General features: G+C 34.4%; 2 protein-coding genes across 5 annotated transcripts in view; one reads left to right on the forward strand and one right to left on the reverse strand.

The window, feature by feature from the left end:
* LOC125646077 (muscle LIM protein Mlp84B-like) overlaps positions 1 to 5,610 on the reverse strand; it is a 23,801-nt gene extending 18,191 nt beyond the window's left edge. Inside the window, exons 1-3 of one of the 4 annotated variants that reach the window (XM_056141063.1) lie at positions 5,409 to 5,610; positions 2,679 to 2,800; positions 1,592 to 1,757 (exon numbers count right to left, since the gene is read on the reverse strand). In XM_056141063.1, the coding sequence (XP_055997038.1) occupies positions 1,592 to 1,757; positions 2,679 to 2,775 (263 nt within the window). In that variant the 5' untranslated portion in view covers positions 2,776 to 2,800; positions 5,409 to 5,610. Of the gene's footprint in view, positions 1 to 1,591; positions 1,758 to 2,678; positions 3,294 to 4,631; positions 4,974 to 5,408 lie in introns of those variants that run through there. The other 3 variants (XM_056141062.1, XM_056141061.1, XM_056141064.1) reach the window with 3 other exon arrangements.
* An 875-nt stretch (positions 5,611 to 6,485) lies between these two features.
* On the forward strand, positions 6,486 to 18,412 carry LOC125646076 (caspase-7-like). The gene is made up of 10 exons (XM_048872210.2): positions 6,486 to 6,691; positions 7,077 to 7,200; positions 9,054 to 9,131; positions 9,867 to 9,953; positions 13,832 to 13,975; positions 14,052 to 14,321; positions 14,442 to 14,567; positions 15,006 to 15,311; positions 16,033 to 16,207; positions 16,668 to 18,412. Exons 1-10 carry the CDS (start codon positions 6,677 to 6,679, stop codon positions 16,783 to 16,785), a joined length of 1,443 nt encoding a protein of 480 aa, XP_048728167.2. The 5' UTR covers positions 6,486 to 6,676; the 3' UTR covers positions 16,786 to 18,412.
* Positions 18,413 to 25,758: the final 7,346 nt, after the last annotated feature.

Genomic DNA, 25,758 nt, shown 5'->3' on the forward strand with positions numbered 1-25,758 from the left:
TTTTAATTTCGTCAAAGCTTACCTCCTTTGAATAACCAGAGGCCAAAGAAAGTAGGTTTACGTATAAATTTACAGGCAAAAATTGTAATGTGTGGGCCTGTGAAGGAGATTTATGAACAATAAAGCTATCTTGCTTTGATTTGTTTTCACTGTTTGAGAATCTTAATACAAAATTGGGAAAAAATACCTGATTTTTAGCATTGGGAATGGGGCCTTATTTCAACCCCCTTAGAGACCCTAAAAATAAACCTAACATAGTTTAGGTATACATTTTGTTTAACCCATCATATTCAGCACTGTTATGTAAATGATAATTAAGTGAAAGAATTTGAAATTCAATTACGATATGTATGCAAAGCATGTGACTTATCCATGTAAATGATTCAAAATAGAAAAACTGCATTAAGTTCCACTTGATATAGTTTAATAACCAAAGAAAATGTATATGTTGCCACCTTCTTAAAGATTTCAGACATACATAGGAGAAATATATATGTCAATGTCAGAAAATCTCACATTTTCTTTCAACAGCCTAATGAAAATACAAAAAAAAAAAATTGGCTTAAATGATAAAATTTTCATTTCAAAAGTTTCAAAAACTAGCTACATTATAAATACACATAAATTAATAATGGATATCAAGGAAATCATCATAAAACAAGACACAATACAGAAAGCACCAGCATAGGAGTTATTGCCCTTGACAGCATTTTTCTATTTAGATAATTGATTATTTATAGAAAATATAAACTTTTTCAGGGCAAATGCTTTGTAAGATTTATTTTACCCTGCAAATAAAATTCCTCAAAAACATATCATTCTATCAAGCACAAAATTTAACTAAATAAAGATTTTGCAAAATCCTATGAGGGTGGAGCAATCTTAAAACTAGAAATGTGTCCTCACAGTACTAATGAGGTAAACATATTGATCATAAACATCTTTGCCTGTTCTGCAGAATAATAATTCCTACAATCCAATTCTGGGAAATTTACTTCCTGCAACCTTGACCTTTCTACTATTCCTACTTTTTAGATAATGCTCTTAGCCTTGATCTTTTTCCCCACAAACTGACAAGAACATTTTGTAAGGCAGTATGAACATTTCCTGTCAAGTGAAGCTACAAAATAATGCATGAGGATATCCTATCATGATAAAACAGGAAACAGAGTACAGTATACCATTACATATATATCAATTTAAATGCTATGTTCCTATAGTAAAGAAAATATTACAGACGCATATGGAATTTCTTTGAAGTCCTGCCGATGTTCATCTAATCATGAGATCAGATGACTTGTCAATCAAACCTCGAACTGATGTTTTCGAATACTTAATGGCTTAATGCCAGCTCATCAAACATGACATCAATCAAACATCTTAAAAACATTATTTTCAAACTTTTAATAATACTTCAAAACTTGCATAAATGCATTTCAGGACCAATTTCTCCCTACATGATAAAAAAAATTGTATTCCAGTTATGATTATTTTAAAAGCTGGTTGGGGTGAAGATATAAAATTTTGATATAAATCAATGTTGATAAATCTCTCACAAGTGTAGCTTTTATCTCAGGAAATGAATCATCACCTGCGAGTTTGCTCATGAGGGTTTCCAGTGTCCATAGATAAACCTGAAGATCCCCCTGCAAATCCGTATCCCTTGGGTCCAAAGAGCTTTCCATAGCAGGATTTACAGAAAGCATCCCCGTCGTGCTCCGTGCACGTGGTGCTGTCCAGTAGTTTGTTACAGTTACCTATAAAAAAAAATCAGATTATTTTTAAAAAAAAAAACAAACAGGTTACCTTCTACCAGATCAAGATCAACTAAATGTTCAGGTTTTGGTTTTTAAAAGAATAATCATCCTGTAGTGAAACAAGGGCAGGAAGAGATGATAATTAGATGATGAGATAATGAGCAATAACTTTTCGTATAATCACCCAGTCACGAAAACAAACATTCCATCTTGCCATGGCTTTATCACCATGTCAAAACTATACTCCTATAATTAAATGGACACTAGATAATACAAATAAAAAAATTAAAGAATACTGATCAAGTTTCATGAAAGTGATTCATTTTAATTCCTTCTTCTGTGGTTTACAGATACGTGTTATTTTAGAGAACTGTCAGAATTACAGCTGTCAAGTCAGAGAGAGAGAGGGGGGCTTTATACTTAACAGACTATAATTCAGAAGTTATCTATCATATCTACATTTGCATTGCATATACTGTTGTGGGCCTTTGTTTGTAAATGTTTATTCTCATTCTCTATTGCCAGGCACTTTCTAATGGATTGTGCCTGTGGCTTAATGCAACAATTTCAGAAGAGACAAAGCTACTGCATTTGAAAGTTTTAAAGATTTTTACATTGAATATTTTTTCTTTAACATCTGTTTTCCCTTTTCGTCATTTTCTTACATAATCTGAGATAATGCACTTGATAACTTTAAATTTTCCACAACATAATCTTGATGATGATATAAAAGATCACTCTGAATTAATTTCATGCAAAAACTTCTCATTCCCTCAGAGAAGGAACATCACTGAAAACGTTTTAAGCTTCACAAGCCCACAGAATCTATATTATATTTCAGAAATTGTACCTTTTCCTCCACTTAACTTTAAGGATTTTAATTAAATTTCCAATTAAAATTCTCTGAATGCTGGTACTCACCACATTTGAAACAAAGTTTGTGCCATTTCTTCCCTAGTGCTTTCAACTCCTCAGCAAAATAAACCATATTTCGACATCTTGGACACCGTTCGGCCATCTTCCTGTTGTCAAAGGAGGGACGCCTAGGATAATAATACCAATCTGTCAACATCGTGAAAATTTTGTCTTTTCCCCCTTCAGCCCAAGAGAGACTCAAATAAAAATGAGGGAGAAGAGAAAAAGGGGTATAAATCTGTAATAGCTCCTTTGTGTGGCTTCCGCGAGTTCCTTCACTCCTATAAACTGTCAAATTTTATCCCTATCCACTAACAGCACAAAGAGGCCTGTATCATCCTAAGCTTCTCTTGCATTACTCAAATCAAGGTGTCTGGTTTTACAGTGTGCTATGAGTCAGCAACCAATTCAACAGTTCCAAAATCTCCGTTGATTAAACAGTTGCAGCTTGTTTAAAAAAAAAAAGATGCTTCGTAATTGGATGCAAGAAAAATGTTCCCATGTGTATCGTCTTCATTGTGTTTCTAATAGGATCCCATATTATACTCATTAATTATTTACCTAATTTAACAACACTTGCTACAAACAAACTTCTTTTTTTAAAATGATGAAAATTAACACTAAATATCTGTTTTTATAACTAAAATGTATACAATTTACCATATCGAATGCAATGTACTCCCATGATTTCCCAGTCAAGTCCGAAACAGTGGGGAAATATGTATAGAGTTCTAAAGAGAGGGGTGATGTATTTCAACTTTTGAACATCATAGAAAATTCAAAAGTCCCTTGTCTTAGGATTTTATATTTGACTTAATACAAACAAACTAAGCCAAAAAAATATATTTATCAACCCATGCATCCACTTTTTTTTTTTTTTTTTTGTATCAACACGATCAAGTGTCCTTTAATTAATTATTGTTACATGTATTTACCTGTAGGTAGTAGAGGAAAGTTTTAAACATAGTATCTTATGGGTAGGCTGGATTAGCAAGAATGAGGGGGATTAATTAATGTGTTTAAAAATAAACATGACTGCATATAAGGTTTACCATTGATAAATTTTCTGATTAAATACGTAGTATATACTTAAACCTATCTGATTGAATTAATAAAAAAAGAAAATTGCAGAGCTTGAACAACTGATCAGACATTTTATCACTGAATGGTGCAGACATTCTGATTGTCAAGGAAATCATATCAGCTAATCTGGTTCTATGGTCATCCTTCAATGGCAAGGAAAATTGCAAGATATATCAATCAGCTGAATTCTAGACCGAGCAGAGGAATGTTCGTGATGCGGTATTGAAATAACCTGATAGCCTGCACAATACCTGGACTGATCATGGAATATTTCCATACTGTTAATAGTGGTGAATACATATCGCCCTAGGTTTGAAGGAAGAACAAAACTGAAGGACTTTATAAACGTTTTCATATTAACATAGAGACAACTCTCTTAGAACTCAGACTAAAGTATCATCCCTGTTAATATACAGATTATAATTCTATACAATTTCATCCCACATTATGTTTAAGAAATATTTGTTCAGATAACATCTTGATATCTCTAATTAAGTTGCAAAATGACAACATATTGCATATTAACCTAACATAATTAAGTTCACCTCTTGGCTGAAATATACTTACTTCTTTTATCTTTTAAATCAGAAGTCCTGGTCATATAAAACTTTAACATTAATATATTTATAACAATTTTGAATACTAATGAGCATGTGGATTTTTTAATAGTCATCCGACACAAGTAATTCAGGTGAATGTCACCCAAATCCACTTCAAATGATAAAATCTTGGCTACTATAACCAGTTACTACTGTCTGTGCCCTGTAGTTACAATTAATGTGTAATAGATTACATTCTTACCTGAATTTATGTGGATTGTAAGGAAATTTAACAACATAGTTAACACACAAAAACCTGTTATCTGAAAACAATTACCTGTGGGGGAAACTGACAGGAAAAGACAACCGCACTCCCCAGGTGCTTTCTTTAAGAATCTCCTGGTCCTCACAGTGTAGAGAATTATAATAATTTATTGACAACACCCATTTCTGGCTGGAATCACCTTGAAAGATCTGCCTGCAAGGCTGACATTGCTTACCATACCTTGATGACGCGACGCACGATGGAATTCTTACCTGAATACTGTAGATCTATATATCTCAGAGTGTATCTGTCATACAACCACCTTGCTCTATGTTTACAAGATCAACATGTATTGACAAAGATCGAATATTGAATTTAAAGCTACTCAATTGAATCGATTTAATTTATATAGTCTGCTAGTATTATTAGACAGACGGGTGTGTTTAAATCCGTGTTTATTTCATGAAATGATGACGCTGTGTCTTGTATTATTCATAAATATAGCATTCCTTAAATACTTTTCATTCCGGATAAGGATTTAGCCATTTAAGGCAACGATATTTATAGCTACTGTTGAACAGCTGTTTATGATATTTATAGCTACTGTTGAACAGCTGTTTATGATATTTATAGCTACTGTTGAACAGCTGTTTATGATATTTATAGCTACTGTTGAACAGCTGTTTATTTAACGTTTACGTTCATCTGTAAGGCGACATAAAAACTCAATGTACCGTCCTCATGGCATTCACCCAGTTTTAGTGATCATAACAAAACGCAAGTAGCGAATGTACACGTGCAAGTAAAACCGAAAGTACACGTTACAGATAAATGGAATTCATTACCTACCTTTATTGTTATCGGTTAATATGTTCCTGTTTAAAACCTTTACCGCGTTCACGAGTGTCGTCGAATAATATCAAATACTTCCGCCAAAGAGTGGTGTCACTTCTTTTTTGCACACGACACACTATACAGAAACAGAGTTACTTCTCTTTGGTCCTCTTCACTAGCCAAGGGGTTTCGGTCCATTATGGGGAGCGGAGTGTATCGAAAACCCTCTCTCGGTCTCTGGACGATGAAACATATTTTAGTGAGGACGTCCTCACAATGTTTAGAAGGGAAAACACGGATATATTATTGTAAAGGCAAAACTGTACTGTGTTAGGTATAGCTAAAAAGTAGATCTATATAATAGGCTATATAGTCCCTTTTTTACTAAAATAAATAAAAGTTGACTCATTCATGGCTCTGCATTGTATATATATAATATGTGCATGGATGTACAGGAAAAAACAAGACACTGAAACCATAAACTGCAGATATTTGTATTGTTATTAGTGTAAACTTCTTTTTAAATTGAATCTTGATGAGTTTATGAAAATGATTTAGAAAAGTGTTTGTTTTCAATTGATTGCATATATAGTAAAGTAATATATATATATATTTATATCATATATCAACCCATGCAATGCATCCACTTTTTTGTTTGCAATCAAGTGTCCTTAACTTTAAAAAAAAAAAAAAAAACCCACGATTAATCACTTTATATTAAAATTATTTTAAAAGTGCTCCAAAGACATACCTGCGTTGCGGTAATGTAAGTGTACCTTGTTAGAATGAATTTGTAGGTAGTAATTATTGGTTTGGAGAACATGTATTTATCTTGCCGTATGATAGGATCTGTCTGTAACCCGAGTATCTCATTACGTTCAGATCTATGTACACGAGATATTATCTTAGTTTTTGTAGATAATGGCGACAGGATTACGCGGATTTACTTTTAAAGAGAAAATTGAAAGACAATGGACATCGTTAGCCTAAATCTTCCACGTAATTACCTCAAGACAATCACCGAATTTTCAAACAATAGACAGTATCTTTTGTTTAATAAACTTTTCATTGATAGATTAAATATATCGCCACTTCTAACAAGGAAACGCATCGTTACGATCCCATTGTTTCTCGATTCACTAAAAAAAAATCCTAATCAGAACGTTTTCTCGACGACATGAATTTTATTGGTTTCTTGGTTATTATTTTAAAAGTGTGTAATAATTTCCATAAGTGAAGTAAAAGGACACTTAGTACACCCAAGAGAGGATTCTGTATATTTCATGTCAGCACCAAGGGTAAGGAATCGTTATTTTATAACTTTTAAAGATTATTTTGGATCTCCTCTCTCTCTCTCTATCTCTCTGTCTGTCTCTCTCTCTCTCTCTCTCTCTCTCTCTCTCTCTGGCATATCGGTAATATGACCCACGTATTTTGGTACAGAGGTGTTTCTAATTAAGAGTATCATGTCTCCAATATTTTTTTTCTTTTTTCTTCTTTAGTCGACAGTATATGTGTTTTATTTATGAGTTCTATCCGAGATGAACTGAATTTATATGACACTCCTCATCTCGAGTGACACCGTATACACCTCTGACTTAAAACAAGTCAATTTCACTTTTGGACAGAATCTGCCATTATTAGGTTTGTTTGATAAGATTCTGGAATTTAATTATATTACAGTCAGCGAACAATGATAGAATTAGTGTGAGCTGTTCCGAGCTGTACGAAATGTTGACCGACCAATCCGTGGAGATCTCCAGCAGTCGCCGGTTTCTCGAAGACCAAGAGGAGCGCGATTTTGGAGGTAATGATAGTGGAGGATCTAGAGGGGAGGTTATGGGGGTTCCAACTCCTCCTACTTTGGTTGGACAGTTTTCACTATAAAGGTCATTTTTTGCCGTTTTCAGCCCCCCCCCCCCTGGATAAAAATGATACAAACCTAGGTCACACACCCTCCTTTGAAAAAAATTCTGGCTTCTGTAATCGCTTATATCTTAATCAACGGTCATTACCCATTTATCTACTCTACTCTTGAATTAGCGATGCTATTCAATATCTTCATCTTCACTTACCAAGATCTGCATCACTACATGGCGCTAGCAAATTTTGACACAATATGTTAAGCTTCTGAACCGACATAAAATGTTAATGATTTTGTGGTATCGAGATTGAATTTAAAAGTTAATTTAAAGGGCCTCACAAATCGGAACATCTCTTTGTTCACATGATCACTTAGGAAGTTTCCCTCTGGTGACATCGACCTTTTGCTTTAATTTTCAAGGATCTTTATCTTCACGAGGCTGCATTCTGTAAGTTCTGTAAAAATAAAAACAAAAGGATATTGTGTAAAAATTTCTTATTCAGTGACCTTGACCTTTTGTATTTAATCTTGAACAAACTCAAGAAATTAGTTTCACTTCTTGTTCACAAAAGTGAACACCCGAATCTACATTGCAACTGAACGGGAAAAGGATGGTATCCCCATTTGCACTCTGTTTGAAGAATGAAACAACAAGGGCTCCACAAAGCCGAGCAACCTATCGCAACATGACATTTACCAAAAGTTCTCTCCAAATATCTTGTCTTTTGACTTTCAAACCAGCAAGAACTCAAATTTTTTGTGCAATTTAGCATCCTTTCACGTGTAACTGAAAAGTACCAAATACATTCAAATTATCACACAATTTTCCACCCAGTGACCTTGGTTTTTCATATTTGACATTGAAATCCAATGGGGTTTCAGATCTGCATGCAATATATCAATTCTGACATTTACACAAAGTTTGATTACATTCAAACAAGACACGTAGGTCAATTAAATCTTACTTAAAAGGAATTTGCCTTCCAGTAACCTTGACCCATTAAATTAAATTGGGTCTTAAAATCAATTATAACTCAGAGCTATTCTTGAAAATTTGATGCCATATCAGATAATACAGGTAGATTTTACTTTTGTACACAAGAACATTTGGGAAATTGTGTCTGATGACCTTGACTTTTTCATTTGACATTGAAATTCAATTGGAACCCAGATCTTTCTAAGAAGTTATTAAAAATGTGGCTTAAATCATGTACACAAGAAATTTCATAATTTAATTATCCTTCCATTTTAATACATTGACCCAGAAACAACGAGGAACCTAAGGCTTTTTAGAAGGTACTATCCCTGAAATGTAAAAATCAAATATGAATTAAATCATGGACACAAGACTGAGGCAACGAACAGATGAATCAAAGAATTTGACACATGAACAAACTAATGAACAGGAAAGTTTTTATACTCCTCTGCAACTCATAAGAGGGCATAGTGCTCATCTATCCAATAACTCTAGAGTCAGTTCGCAAAGAGTTGTAAAATTTTAGGAAAAGCAGCTCGGAACTGTAATGATTTTGGTATGTGGGACGTTCACTGCAAGTTCGGATGTTTCAATCCTGACAGAGTCTGACCCAAGACTCAAAAATAGATGGAAAAAAATTAAAAGTGATGAGTATGAGGTGAATAGAATGTTTTCTTCCTCCAACGAGATGAAAAAGTGCACATGTAAGTTTTTCTTTCGGCAAAGCCTCGAAGCCTTACGAATATATAAATTATTTCACCTCTTTAGATTAAGCAAAATATATCGACATTCTCTATTTATTTATTTTCTATGTACATAGGTTCCAGACACTGGAAAGGAGAAAGCTCCGAGAATCTCCATCATCTTCCAAAGATCAAACATAATAGGGCTTCGCCAGGTATATTGCGTGTGTGTTTATCCCCCCCCCCCCTTATACATTTATATACACTGATCGCTTACATCTCTTTATCAAGGATTGGCAATGGTTACCTTGGTGTATCTAATAATTTAAACAACCAAGTTGCTGTCCTTTAAAATGGACTGCAATATGTGGTCCATAGGCATGCATTTCTAACAGAAACTTATGAAATATTCTAAGTTGTTTTAAAACAATTTTTTAAATCTGAAAACATGCAAATAAATATTATTGCTAGAGCTATGATAATAGATTGGCCTTATGGATATGAATTATTTGTAGTTTTGACCTTTAACCTCAGAGTTTAAAAAGAATCATCCTTGTATTTGATCCGGAACTTAAAGTTCAAAATTCAACAGGGGACACGACCTGGGATTACAAACAAATCAAGCAACCAGATCTAGATATTCTATGACTACACTGTTTTCTATGACAGGCCATATTCATATTTATTCCTCAATAAAGATATCTTATATATAATTCATGATATATCTTCTATTTTTAATCAGATATTTAATAAATTTTATAAGATATCTCATATAATTTACAGCTCATAAGATATCCCATGAAATATATAAGCTAGATATCTTATAAACTGTATAAGATATCTCATAAACTTTATTAGATATCTCGTATATTAAACAAGATATCTTATAAAGTATATGTAATTACCTAGCTAGCCTAGCTATACGACATATAGCCATTATTTATTTTCAGACATATCAGAGTTCATAGTTGGAAACAGAAGTAAATCTTTCCCATTTATGAAAGACAAACCAATCTCCTCACCTACTACCATGAGAAGTGAGTACTGTCTACTAATCTGCTGTGTTGATTTATTGAAAGTATGTTGCAAGGAAATGATTTGCTCGTTTGTTGTATAAAAATTTCAACAAATCTGCGAAACACATAAACTGAATTCAAATCGAAATCATTCCGGGAAAATATTTCTGTATATCAAATTTGTACATGTTTACAACTACCAATTCTATACTAGATCATTATTAGGAACGTTAAAATCTTGTATTTTTAAAACACTTATTCACAAAAATGCATGCCATCTATCCTTCTGTAAACCAGAAGTGGTGAAAGAATCAGATAGGTATCATGAGGAATATGTACTGGTACCAGCTGACAAAGCTTGTAGAAAGGCTCATTACAGTGACGGATCCATCATTTCCGAAAAGGGATGAGGCACATATCGAAGTCAAGTATTAACCAAAAACACTCAACCATTTTGGGTGATAAATCTGGAGTTTTATTCACATTATTTCTAAATTTGTGGGAAGCCCCCCCCCCCCCCCCCCTCCTCTTGAATCCGCCACTGCATGTTTACAACTGTATTATAGGAGAGTTTGGCTTTGATTCCTCGTTTGGAAATTTATACTCCAAATGCCATTTCAAGGGGAATCCAGTTAAAGAGACAAATTAATTTGAGTTATCGTACCTACACTGCATTCAGAAACTTTACCAAAACCACTACAACAAAGATATGTTGCATGATATACAGTAAATGTTCTACCAATTCCTATCGTTACATCTCGAAAATGTTGTGAAGAGAAGATTCAGACGTACTGTGCCACAACATATTTGAGAAGTAGTGTAAATCAAACGTGGAGTTTAGAAAATTCCAAAGAACTTTAAGTAAATTTGAAATGGAGAACATGTTCCACGTATGATCAATTTTTAAACTGACACAGGCCACTGACAAATGAATCAATGTTAAAAGGTTTTCAGCAGTTTCGTTCAATGTTTTCATTGTACAAATGGGTAAAAATGGAAACCTGGTAACCCTATGATTTCATGATCTAAAACAATTTACATGTGGATCACGTCATTATCGAAAATTAGTCACCAGGGGGAACAACTCATTTAGGGAAATAACTCTTGACCAAAACTAAAATATAAGGAAAATTACATAATTTGTTATCTCAGAGATTATTTGTATCAGAATAAAGAATATGAAATAGTCATAATAAGAGTGTTATTGAGAGAAAAATAAAAACAAAATTATCTCTGTATAAAATAAATCTTCCATCTCTCATTGTCACTCGCATTGTTTTTGCCATTCTGACATTTTGAATGTAAAATATATGTATATATGCATAAGACATGTTTAAGACACTTTTCCCACAAAATAAAGAATATGAAATAGTCATAATAAGAGTGTTATTGAGAAAAAAAATAACAATATTTTTTTCATCTTTCGCATGTCATAAGAAATTGTATGAATCCTATCATACTCAAATGTACAAATTTGTGCTTCATAATATGAACTAATCTACAAAATACCATGTTTTGAAATTTGACACAGGAACAGTACTGGTAATCGTATCATAGCATGGTTAAAACAATCTGTAATACATAATGACTCTAAATATAAATTTCAGAATTCTTATAGCATGATAAATGATACATATAATGCATAAAACATAGAAAACTTTGCTATATTTTTGCTGTATTATTGTCACTAAATTGATAGATGTGATGGATGATCCATGATACAAATGATAAATTCAGTTGGCAGCAAAAATTCACACATCTACGTTTTGTAGAACTTTAAAGATTCCAATCTCTCTAGATTTGCCATCAAGAAAACACACACATTAATCCATCCTCCTCATCCCTGTCATACATTCACTTTAGGTGAAAATGTGCTGACTCAGCAATGTTTTCCACCAGACTCGACTTCAAAAAGATAATAATAATGATAATAAATTCTTCATTTAGACAGGAGAACACAATTAGTATCAAATGACTAGTTTACATTGTGTTCCTGTATAAAACATTCCCAGACAGATAAATAAGAAAATAAATAGGATAAAATAAAAATATGTACATATGTACATATATATATTCTAGGGTCCTTGTTTGCCTTTTTTAGCTCTTCTGAGCCGGCCATTTGTGCGGTGTGCGTAAACTTTTTAGAAAAAGGGCTATAACTCAAGAACCCCTTGGCCAATTTTTTTCAAATTTGTTACAGGGTATCATTGGCCCAAGGGCTTTCATACATACTAAATAGAGGGATGTGACCCTTTAACAAGGGGAGATAATCAGGAAAATACAAACAAAAGTAGTGGTTGCTAAAAAATCTTCTTCTCAAGAACCACTGGGCAGATTATCACCAAACTTACACATAAGGATGAGGATATGTTGTAGATTAAAAATTGTTCAAGGCATTACCCTGGGGCAAAGGGCGTGGTTTCAAGGTCACTTCAAAGTTGACCTAAATTTATATTTCCTTAAATCTTTGATATTTTAGTCATTATAAGGACTAGGATCATCAAATTTTGACAGTTGATGCATCTTAGGACCTTGTGTCAAGCTGTCTCAAAAGTAGGTCACGGTGACCTACCTTTTGAATTTTGCAGGTATTTATTTTAAAATTAATTTTGATGCATATCTTGGACACTTTGAAGCCTATGATCATCAAAACTTGTCAGTTGGTGGATCATGGGACCTTGAAATGCGTCAACTGAAAAATAGGTCACCGTGACCTACTTTCTGAATTTTATGGCTTATCATTTATAGATATATTTTAAGTTGTTATTTTAAATACCGAGAGGTTTAGAATCATCAAATCTTGTAAGTTGATGCATCTTGAGGCCTTGAAACATATTTATATAAAAAAAAAAGTAGGTCACAGTGACCTACTTTTTGAATTTTGCAGATATTCAAATTTCACATTTTCAATTTTAGATGCATATTTTGAGCACTGAAAAACCTAGGATCATTTAACTCAGTTGATGCGTCTTCAGTCTACGGAGTGTGTCGACCAAAAAGTAGGTCACCTTGACCTACTTTTGGAATTGGACGGCTATATTTATATATTTCAGATACTATTTGACCTACAGTCATCAAACTTTGTCAGTTGTTGGGTCTTGAATGTTCGAAGGGTTTCGACCAAAAAGTAGGTCAACTTGACCTACTTTTGGAATTGGACGGCTATATTTATATATTTCAGATACTATTTGACCTACAGTCATCAAACTTTGTCAGTTTTGATGCGTCTTACATGTTCAAAGGGTGTCGACCAAAAAGTAGGTCACCTTGACCTACTTTTGGAATTGGACGGCTATATTTATATAATTCAGATACTATTTGACCTACAGTCATCAAACTTTGTCAGTTGTTGGGTCTTGCATGTTTGAAGGGTGTTGACGAAAAAGTAGGTCACCTTGACCTACTTTTGGAATTGGACGGCTATATTAATATATTTCAGATACTATTTGACCTACAGTCATCAAACTTTGTCAGTTGATGGGTTTTGCATGTTCGGAGTTCGCTGACCAAAAAGTAGGTCACCATGACCTACTATTGGAATTTGACAGTTATATTTCAATATTCAGATACTAATTGGCTTAAAATCATCAAACTTTGTCAGTTGATATTTCTTGGGTTCTCAAAATGTGTAAACCAAAAAGTAGGTCACATTGACCTACTTTTTTTGAATTCTTAGGATTTAACTAAAGATTTAGAATACTAAGAGGCTAAGAATAGAAATGGTGGGGTTGTACAATTTATCAGAAGAGCGATTCTAGGCCCTTGGGCCTCTTGTTTTTATTTATCGGATTTATGAAATTGATTGCTGTTTGTTACACGTATCTTCACCTTTTTCATTATTGAAAATTAAAGAGATGCATGCATCGAAGTAAAATTCAAAATTGACTGATTTTGTGCAGAACTAGACGCTAGGACGTTGGAGAAAGAGCTTCTCACGCAATTCAAAAACAGACGACTCAACCCCCACTCTCACGTGCAAATGGGAATGAACAAATCGCCCCGGCAACGGCTACAGAAGTCATTCTACCCCAGTGCTAAACAGCGTAAGTGCAATTACGATCATTGTTGATCAACATTTACAATCATTTATAAATACATGACTTGCATCTTATCTTACAGTAGCCGTGCAGTCACTGGAACAATTTCAACAGAACGCGGACACTGCCACAACGACGACAGCAGACGACCGCTTCGCTGTTGACGTCATTGAGTCTTCCAGCAATATGCACACAACGGTCCTTTCCGAGGACTGCATTCTCGATGGTACACCATCGAAAACTTCTACCTTGCCTTCGCGAGATTATTTTGATGGGTTGTCGAATCCTCGTTGGCGGAGTTTGAATGATGCAGCTGACTCGGGATTTTATTCCATGACCAGGAAACCTCGAGGTCTTGTAAAAAAAAAAAAAAAAAAAAAAAAAACAACAACAAAAACAAACAAAGTCTGTTAACAGCACACGTATCAATGTTCTCCCGTTATCTGATTTCCTTTGATTTTTTCCCCTTCAGGTTACGCTGTAATAATAAACAACTACGAGTTTTACAAAGAGATGATAGCATTTACCAGCAGTGGACCACAGACTCTCAGGGTGATACAGAAAGGTTTAAGGCGAGATGGCTCCATAGAAGACACAGGTACATCCATTCCATGCTCACAAATCAATGAATCCTCGAGGTTACTATTTTTTTTATGTTTGTTTGTATGAGGACAGTTTTTAAGTTTGGAAAACTTCTGCTGGGATTTCATTCACATTTTCATAAAAGATAGGTTTCGCGATTGGCAAGATTTGATTGAATTATGGGAGCAATCTATGAATTAGATTTCTGTATAGAATAGTTTTAAACACATTAGAGATTTGTGTTCGAATTGAAAACGGTAGGTTTAGATTTGAGGAGCCTTGTTTGTAGACCCTGGACACTATTCAGTGATCCGTGAAGAAACCGTACGGTATTATTTTTGGGTCTTTAAGTGTAGTAAATGATATCTCAACATGAACTCAACATGAACTATCACTGAGAGAAACTAGCTTTTATCAGAGACCATACATTTGTAGAATTCCAATTGTTTTCCAGATAAATTGAGTCGGTTCTTCAGGGACGAACTGCATTTTATTGTCAGGGGACACGCTAACGTATCGTCCTACGACATGATCAAGATTCTAAATGACGTCAGCAGTGCCGACCATGATGAGTTTGACGCGTTCGTCTGCTGCATCGCCAGTCACGGCAGGAGGGGGACATTGTTTGGGAGCGATTGCCGGGAAATCAAGGTAGAGGACGTCACGGGTCTGTTCAACGGAAACCATTGTGTCTCTCTGTCAGGAAAACCGAAATGTTTCTTCATTCAGGGCTGTCGTGGAAACCATATTAGTCAGAAAGGTGCATTAACTGTTCAATAAATCCTCCATACATTGTATATATTTAAGATTCTAAATCCATTTTAAAAGAAAGAAATTGCGATGCTTTACGCCAGAAAACTTTGTGAGGCATTGCAGCTCATATCCTCGTTTAATAGTATTTTCAAAAATGAAATTTATTTTTTTATATTTACATTTTGCTTTTATTTCTGTCGGCATCCCCAGTCGTTAAATAGTCGGACTATATTTATCAAGATTCATACGCACATTGTTCAGTCACATTCAAGAGAAAGTGGCTATTATCTGGTATTTGAATTGGTAAAGTTATCGAAAGGGGGTGGGGCATTGGAAATGTAAATATAATGAAGTGTGATTGATTGATTGTATATTGATTGATTGTATATTGTTTAACGTCCCTCTCGAGAATCTTTCACTCACATGGAAACGTCATCATTGCCGTTGAAGGGCTGCAAAATTTAGGCCTATGCTCGGCGCTTATGGCCTTTGAGCATGGAGGAATCTTTATCGTGCCACACCTGCTGTGAAACGGGACCTAGTTATTTGCGGTCTCATCCGAAGAACCGCCCCATTTGTTCGCCTCTTACGACAAGCAAAGGCTACTGAGGACCCACATGTATTCTAACCCGGGTCCCACGGGGTTAATGAAATGTGTTGTTTACAAGAGGTGCGTAACTATTATATCTATTTACAGTCATTAAATAATTATATTTCTTTACTAACAGGTGTACTATATGGACAGCGAAATGAGAGTTCTCAGGATGAGCACTACATACCCCTCACGTGTGACTTTTTGATTGGCTATTCACTAATCAAAGAGTGTACGGAATTTCACGCGCGACAAAGTGGAAGTCTTTTGTACAAAACACTTGTAAAGTATTTCAGGAAATACTGTAAAAGGTAGAGATCTAATCATGCTGCCTCTAACACAGGCAGGGAGTTTAGGATGAGTCCTCCTTTGTTTTTATATTGGATCTCCCGTGGTTTGTGGCTTGATATGATTTACATTCAACGAGTTGTGTATTTTCTATCCCCAAGCCTTGGCGAGGGGATAGAAGCACAGAACGAGTTGAATATAAATCATATGAAACTGCAATCCATGGGAGATCTTTTTTTATCACATGTTAACACCCCATCCCCCCGGTTATTCATTTCCGATATTGTGAATTTTTTCTCTTCCTGACATTTGGTAAACAAACTTGGTAAACTTGACGTTTGTTTGTGACGGAAAACATAGTGTAATAATATGTTATATCCACTGGATAAAGGAGTAAACATGTGATAAAACTAAATATGAATCGAATATCGATTTAAGCTGGTAGCATCTCATTTATTTTAATGGGTTCATCTGTTATTTCAGGTACGATCTCATTAACATCATGGTTCGTGTGAAGAAAGCGTTGGCCAAGCTACAGGAAAATTCCGTAGGAGCAGAGGATATATTTGAATGTAACTTCAGAGCCCAGTTAGTGTTCTAAAAACACAACATAAAAGAGAACCAAGTGCAGACACTTTACTGTAGAATTCTCGACACTTTACTGTAGAATTCTCGACACTTTACTCTAGAATTCTCGACACTTTATAAGAAAATAATGAGAAAGTGTCGTAAAGGTCGAACCGGTGGTTTTGACATGTCGCATTGTATACGATAAATTACAGGTGTATCAGATAATGCTGCACCGACAAGAAGGTCGACAGTTCGAATTTCATAGGTAGTGTGTCGAGTCCGTGGACCATGTATACTGTATATGTTGGCCTATTCCATACAATTGTATATACGCACGTCACAAATGTTCATCCAATTAAATTTTTCGGATTACATTAACTGCCTAGCTCGAGTTGATGTCTCCGTGACTTTAAGACTGTGTGGCTTTTGACATAGCTGCAAATTTGTTGCTCTTAGGATATGACAATTTCACCCCTCCCCTGAGATACATGTAGCTAGATAGGGAATTGCGGGGGTCGGACATTCAATGCGTATAGTCGCATGGAATGTAAACAGAAATTTAGAGCAAAAGATATGTGACAGTGACTTTTGCACAGTCATATCTGACTACGATGTAATATTTTTATCAGAATGCTGGATTCAACCTGGAACAGCTCTAAAGTGCGATTGGTTAAACGACGAATTTGAATACAAATGTTTTCCTAGACTGAAGGGTAAAGGCGGTGGCCTTGTGCTGTTATACAGAAAAACACTTCGTAAGTTTGTATCAATTGTTAAATGTGTTGAAGACACACTCATATGGTTAAGAGTAGAACAAAGAGATCATCCCGATATTTATATCTGTTTTGCGTATATACCTCATGATCATAACGTTTACTACACAAAGTATAATTGCGATTTATTTGATTGCATCTTAAATGATATGTCAATTTTTACACAGAACGGCACTGTTGTTGTTGCCGGTGACTTAAACAGTAGAGTTGGTAATTTACCTGATTATATTGTAGAAGACTCTCTTGCTATACCTATTCATGATATGCTGTCAAATGTTTTTGATTATAACACCGATTCGGTCATGCCACATCGAGTATCAGAAGATATGATGGTCTAATGTATATGCTGGTTTTTGTTGGTTTCTTTTTTATGTAAACTTGTCTTATAACTCTCTTCATGTATGTCCATCCTCTAATATTCACTCCACTTTTCATACTGTATACATCTTTTTTGTTTATACTTTGTAATTGAATATGTATTATGCTGATGAGCCGTAAGGCTTAAAGCCAATAAACAATACACTACAAGGATATGACAATTTCACCCCTCCCCTGAGATACATGTAGCTACGGTTCTGCTGCTAAATACAAATTATATATACATGTACATATATAACAAAAATTAACATTTCAAGATATACAATGTTTAATACTCGATACTTTCTTTGCCAAGGAAAGGTTTTGCAAGTTATATCTACAACTGACCTCCTTTAAACAGGTATATGAAGAGAAAAAAAACCCAACTTTTATTACAATGCATAACTCGCAAAATTACGTTTTCGACAAATTGTTCGACATGAAAAGGTAAATTTAAGGTAGTATTATGTTTAATTTGTGGACATTGGTACATGTATATCGACCTCAATAAAAGTGTGTCAACTGGAAGTCGCAGTGGGTTTTTTTTTTTTACCGTAAGCGAGGAATGGTAGGTTGTGGCCAAAAGAATTATCATGATGTACATGTAAGTGTAAAACCATGATACGGTAAGGCCCATTTTAGGAACAGATATCTTCAGCCAGCAATTGTGTAAGAATTCTCATGTGATGACATCACACAATTAAAGGCTAGATTTTCTTTCTTCTACTTCTGAAAAACGTAACTAGAACAAAGCTTGGGGGGGGGGGGGGGGGGGGGGCTACCATCCCCAGAAGCTGAGCATGTCGATTTTTCAATTACGGTGGCAAGAATTTTTTATTATGGTAATAGTTTTAATACCTCAAAAATCACAAGCACTTGACGTTTTAAATGTATAATTTTAAAAAATTGTCTTCCTGTAAACAAACTATTCAATTGAAGAGTTTGTTTACAGGAAGACATTTTTTAAAATTATTATATACATGTATATTTAAAACGTCAAGTGCCTGTGTCAAAAATATCAATGTAATTGCACGGGACAAGCTCTATCGGGTATAATAGGCAATCTAATTAAAATCAGATCCTCGATCCGTTCCTCTTTATTCTTAAAAATCCACCTATGACGTCATTCTTTTGTTCGAACACTCCATTATTTTTCAGGAATGGAGTGTTCGGAAAGTAGGTCAACCGTTATACAAGTAGATATAAATGCATGCAACAAAAGAATGAAAAACGTAAGACACGATTAAAATGCACAAAGTTTAGTAGCAAGGGGCCCAGCAAAGGTGGATTTTAAGTGGGTCAATGTACTCGTATCACTCCATTCCTTAAAAGCAATGGAGCGATACTCGTACATTAACCCTTACATCTTGTCGCTACACGAGGCAATCTGATTAAAATCAAATCCTCGATCCGCTCCTCTTTCTTCATCTTGTCGCTACAATAAAGAGGAGCGGATCGAGGATCTGATTTTAATCGGATTGGTACAACAGGATCACAACCAGCTTTGATGTTTTTGTCTGTCCACACAAATGGAGTGTTCAAAAATAGTTTTCAGTATATTTCTGTTTCTCGAGATTTAGTTTTGAAATTAGCTACTCAACATCGACACTAACAACTTCTGCATTCAGCAACTGAAATAAAATTTTCGCTCATTTCAAACACTTGTTATGTCCAGGCTGCCCTAAATGGCGTTTGTGGTCAGATTATCTCAGTCGTTTACATGGTCCCTAACACAAGCATAATCAGAACTAGGCTATTGCATAACAAACAATACAAACATTACACTCCATTTTCCGACTCCGAATACCTATAAGCCAAATATATTTTTCAGGCCATGACCGGTTGAAGCGCCTTTTCCTGTCATGTATTTCTGCAAGAGGAAAACAAACTATGTGGGATCCTATTTATTTGTCAGTAGAACTAACTTGTTTGCTTGAAGTAGCTTGAGAAAAGGCATTTGAGTATGACAAACTGTGAGTTTCCATCGAGTCTTGAATGCTTCAGGAAAAGTCTCGGTACGAATGCAAAGTGTTGTCGGGATTTGCTGTGATAAAAATAACTATGTAATAAAAAAAAAAATATCTGTAAGCACGTGCTTACAGTACTATAATGTGGCTACTCCACTGAAATTTTGTAAGATACACTACATCTTTCTCGACAAAGGGTCATTTTTGAACTTGCAGTTGGAAACAGTCTTTCCAAGCCAAAATGTGCTCTTTTGAAAGTGTACAAAACCGTAGTAATTCCGTTTTTCTGTATACTTTACACATTTTTTATTTCTTCTCATGAATCACTGGGCCAAACGTGTCATATAGCATCATTGGGTAATATCCAAATGTGGGAAAGATAATTTAGATATAGTGAAAACATGGTTTTAGAAAGAACCACTGGACCAGAAAAGAGAAAACTTACATGAAAACTTTCTTATTCAAACCATAGTATACCCCCCCCCCCCCCTGGTGGTAAGGTGAGACCATATTAGGGAATCAACGTTTTTCATGGGAATAGATATGGAGCGCCAAATTAACATAAACTCGAATAATTGAAGATATCTTTAATCATTTGAAGATATCACCAATTCAATTATTGCTCTCATCAAATCAATTATTGATCTCATCAATTCAATGCTCAAATCAACGTGGTGGAATTTTTGCTCGCAAAATTTAATTTGGAAATCGGTATAAATGATTTGATGATCTAATTATTTTGAAGATGTCTTTACTTATTTACAACGCTTTTGTATCAGGAATTAATGCGCGCATCAGTTCTTTTAAAGGGACTGATTCACGATTTTCCCCAAAATTTTGTTTTTCTCTTTTAATGATTAAAATCTACTGTCTAAATGTGTTTGAAAGATTTCACATAAAAATTAAGGTTATACATTATCACAGAAGCTCATTTTAGAGTTTATTATCTGTTTTGTAAACAAAGATTGCGGTATATTATTGTTTACGAAATTTTTAAAAGAACTGGATATGGATCTAATTTTATTATATCTTTCACATTTCAAGCATTTTTAGGGTAGAATGTGTCATCTAAATGTTAAAATTTGTGACTATGCAAAATAAAGATGCTTTATATTACAGAATCAATATTTCACTTGTTTGTTTGTTTACATAAAAAGACTCGAGTCTTTGTTTACATAACACATATTTAAGGTTAACATATTGCTTTTATTCTTACATTAAGAAGGTCAAAATTTTGGTTGTCAACATTTGATGAGTTATATTTTTAATTTTTAACATCAAAAATGAAAAAATATCTTTATCAAAAATCGTGAACCAGTCCCTTTAAAGAGAGCAACAATTCAATTAAAGAGATCACCAATTCAATTTTGGATATGTTAAATTGAAGATATCTCTAATTAGACTGGTTGGTTGTACGTGTATATTTTAAAGATCGGTAAAGTTAGCTACTAGTAACCAGCTACTAGTAACTGGCTACTTAAAAAGAGAAAAGTTGGCTACTAGTAGCCAGCTACTTGAACCAGGAAAAGTTAGCTACTAGTAGCCAGTTACTAGTAGCCAGCTACTAAAAGTAAGAAAAGTTAGCTACTCGTAGCCAGCTACTTCAAAATATAAAGTTATAATTACTGATAGATCGCTACCAGATAAAGGTTAATGAGTTTGAAAATTATTATCTATCAGATTTATTTCTAAAGAGGACGAGGAGTCGTATGATATTTCATGCTCAATTATCCCCAGTTATATAACGTTGCAATGCAAAATACGAATAAACTTTTTCAACTGAGTGTTTACTTTAAAAGTGATACGGATTGAATTCAGACCTTCAATCATTTGATATACCATCCATTTTGAGATATCTGCTACTTTTACAATTTGATTCGAGTTACCCTGAAATTTCAACATAAGTGTGAATACCGTAAGAAACTTTATGTTTGTATTAGATATCTGACGAATTATGGCAAGAAGTGATAGATGGTGTTTTGGTACGCCACGAATATTCAGATATCGCTCTTTAGGAAATCAGTTATTGTTACATTTTGATTATCGGTACAATGAAATTTCAAGATCCGTATGAATACCATAAGGAACTCCGTGTTTATATCATAAATTTAACTAACTTACCAAAATACGTATGGCGAGTAGTGATATTGGGTATCGTGATATGTCATCAATTTTCAGATATCGCGCTTAAGGAAGTCAGCTACATATACCTTTTGATGGCAGGTAAACTGAAATTTCAAGTTTTTCGCAAATATCTTAAGGAACTCTGAGTTCGTATTAGATATCTGACTAATTTACAATTATCAAAGTGAAGAAGAGTGATATTAGGTATCTTGACATGTCATAAATTTCCAGATATCACGCTTAAGGAAGTCAGCTACTTATGCCTTTTGATTCCTGGTATCCTGAAATTTCAAGTTTTTCAAAATATCTTAAAGAACTCTGTATTTGTATTAGATATCTGACTAATTTACAACTACCCACGTGAATAGGTGTGATATTAGGTATCTTGATATGCCAACAATTTTCGGATATCATACTTAACGAAGTCAGCTACTTATACCTTTTGATTCCAGGTAACCTGAAATTTCAAGTTTTTCATAAATATCTTAAAGAACTCCTTGTTTGTATTAGATATCTGACTAATTTACAACTATCCATGTGAAGTGGAATGATATTAGGTATCTTGATATACCATCGATTTTCAGATAGATATGTTATATATCTGACTAATTTATATTTGCCGATATTACAGGGCTTTATATGAAGTGTCTTGATATGCAATCAATTTTCAGATATCACGTTCCATGAAGTCAGCTATTTATACCTTTTGATTTCAGAAATCCTGAAATTAAAAGTGTTTTGTATATAGCTTAAGGAACTCTGTGTTTCTGTTAGATATCTGACTAGTAAACTACTATCCACGTGAAGAGGTATGATAATAGGTATCAAGATACCTAATATCACTCGTCTTCACGTGGATGGTTGTAAGTTAGTCAGATATCTAATACAAATGCAGAGTTCCTCAAGATATTTACGGAAAACTTTAAATTTCAGGTTACTTATAATCAAAAAGTATAAGTAGCTGACTTCCTCAAGGGTGATATCTGAAAATTAATTGTATATCAAGATACCTAATATCACTCCTCTTCATGTGGATAGTTGGAACTTAGTCAGATATCTAATACAAAAGCAGAATTAATTAAGATATTTATGAAAAAGTTGAAATTTCAGGTGTCGAGGAATCAAAAGGTATAAGTAGCCGACTTCCTAAAGGGTGAAATCTGAAAATTGATGGCATATCAAGATCCCTAATATTACTCCTCTTCACGTGGATAGTTGGAACTTAGTCAGATATCGAATACAAACGCAGAGTTCCTTAACCCTTTCTCTACCGGCAGATTTTAGAGGTTTTTAAAGACTAAATGACAATATTTTTACATCGATTTAAATCTGCGTGTATCACGATTTGGGGTAAACATACGACATATAATTTTGTTAGGAATTGGACAGGGAACAATTTCTTATAAAGTTTGTCAAGGTATCCCATGACCTCAAGGAGGTCTACGGGGTCAAAGGTCATATAAGTGCACAATTTTGCAATCTTTTTTCTCTGAAATATATATATTACAACCCCTCTTACAAGATTAGAGTCAAAAATAGGAAATTCTAAATGCATGAGCTGATGTGCCTTTTAAAATACTACAAAACACCACAATCAAATTCATCAATTTTATTTAAAAACAAATATTTTTGGTTGCTAAGTAACAACACTTTTAGTACAATTTTGACCATAATTTGCTTTTCTGCATCCATTCGACACAATTTAAACATAATTACATTGCATGATGATTAGTATGTGTCACATGATTTTAAAAATATAATCTTTAAATAGATCTTAATCATTTTAAAGGGTTTTAAACAAAAAATATGATGAAGAGAATTAAGGTCAAAGGTCATAAAATGTAAATTTCGTACTTTATATACATATCCATCATTTTCTAATATGACGTTTTGCCATTATGTTCCACTAAATAGAATAAGTATTGCAACATTAAAACAAAGATCTTTATTGTTAATCTAAAAGAAATATTTTTTTTGTATTCAAATATATTTGGTTTCTAAGCAACAACACCTTATCAAATGTTATCAAAAAGTACTCCCATTTTTCCTCCCCAAGTTCAACATATACCAATGATTGATTGATTGAATATAATTTAACGTCCCTCTCGAGAATATTTCACTCATATGGAGACGTCATCACTACCCTTGAAGGGCTGCAAAATTTAGGCCTATGCTCGGCGCTTATGGCCTCTGAGCAGGGAGGGATTTTTATCGTGCCACACCTGCTGTGACATGGGACCTCGGTTTTTTGCGCTCTCATCCAAAGGACCGCCCCATTTAATCGCCTTCTACAACAAGCAAGGGATAATGAGGACATATTCTAACCCGGATCCCCACTTACTTTCAATCACTAGATTTAAAGAGACACTACAGCTCATTTTGCGCAAAAATCATGAAATGACAATTTTCCTAGTGCTTTCTCAATTTTTGTTGCATTGTTGAAAGTATGAACTTTGCGAAAATAACACTTATCTAAAGTTAAAAATTATCGTTTTAACGTAAAAATTAATACTTTTTGATGGCCTATACAAAAAATATCGAGTCTCCTCCTTTCAGTCTTCAGACGCATGCGCATAGACAGTAAACAGTGCAGCATGTCGTCCAGTGAGAGAAAGTGTAGTTGACAGATTCTGTGAGAAAAGAGGTAAAAATAGAATGAGATAAAACTCATACGTGAAAAATAATTTACCTTGGTATCAGTTTGACCGTTGGAAAACAAAGAGCTCGGAGAAACCCATGTAACTCAGTGGCGGATCTAGGATTTCCGAAGGGGGTGTGAAAGTCAAAGATTAGCCACAGTAATCGGCCATTCTGGTGCAAAATTTGGATTTTCATTCACAATCTGTGGCGTAAAAAGGGAGGGGGGATCCTGCCCCCCCCCCCCCCTAAATCTGCCATTGAGACTAGCTGCGAAGACACTACTTTTAAAAGTAAGTGCTATTTTTATCTGAGCACGACACGTGTTAGTTGTAAAAATATCGGTCAATGGGAACATGGAAGGGTTTCTGTTGAAATAATGATTTATATAATTGCTTATTTTAAGGAGCAGGGAATACTCTTATACTTAAAAGGTGAGTGTGCACCCCCTTGAAGGGGAATTAAAATAATTTCCTACACAACACCTTTGCTGTCATTCAAAACCACGTGATGTAAATAAGCATTCAAAAGTCCGAGTCAGAACGAAGAAACCTTTGAATTCCGAACGATCTTCAAAGCGCAGTTGAGAGTAAATTGATGCATCCCAATTGTTCAAAATTTTCAGTATCGATATGAATTTTATCATTTTATCAATAAATGTTTTAAAAAACACTTTATTAAAATGTGGAAAATGAGCTGTAGTGTCTCTTTAAATGTACTTGCATCATATTTAACAAAAGTATTTCTAGATACAATTCTTGATACTGGGTTGTTCCGATAGGGGCATGCATTGACCAATATATGTCTATCGACTGGAACTTCACAGCAGACATGTATAAGATAATGCACAAAAATCGGGGGGGGGGGGGGGGGGGGGGGGGGGGGGGGGGGGGGCGATTTCTTAATACTGGGCCCTAAATACTAATGTATTGCCAGAGCTTTCGAATACTCAATTAGCTCTGTAAATGTTTTCTATAATCAAGGCCCTCTGAAAATTTAATTATGAAATTTTATATTCACCTTGCATCTGAGGTAATTGAGTACACATTTAATAAATGTGTTAGATGTGCAGCCAAATTAATTTTGGTAAAGGAAATATTTTTATTATGCATTTTATTACTCGTTTTAAACTGGAAATCACTGTCA

Source organism: Ostrea edulis, chromosome 6 (assembly GCF_947568905.1).
Source record: "Ostrea edulis chromosome 6, xbOstEdul1.1, whole genome shotgun sequence".
Taxonomy (NCBI): Eukaryota; Metazoa; Mollusca; class Bivalvia; order Ostreida; family Ostreidae; genus Ostrea; species Ostrea edulis.

Bases quoted from the DNA above. Each gene is read 5' to 3' on its own strand.
- LOC125646076 (XM_048872210.2), top strand. The intron at 13,976-14,051 runs GTAAGTGCAATT...CTTATCTTACAG, and splicing joins CTACCCCAGTGCTAAACAGC to TAGCCGTGCAGTCACTGGAA. The intron at 16,208-16,667 runs GTAGAGATCTAA...CTGTTATTTCAG, and splicing joins TTCAGGAAATACTGTAAAAG to GTACGATCTCATTAACATCA.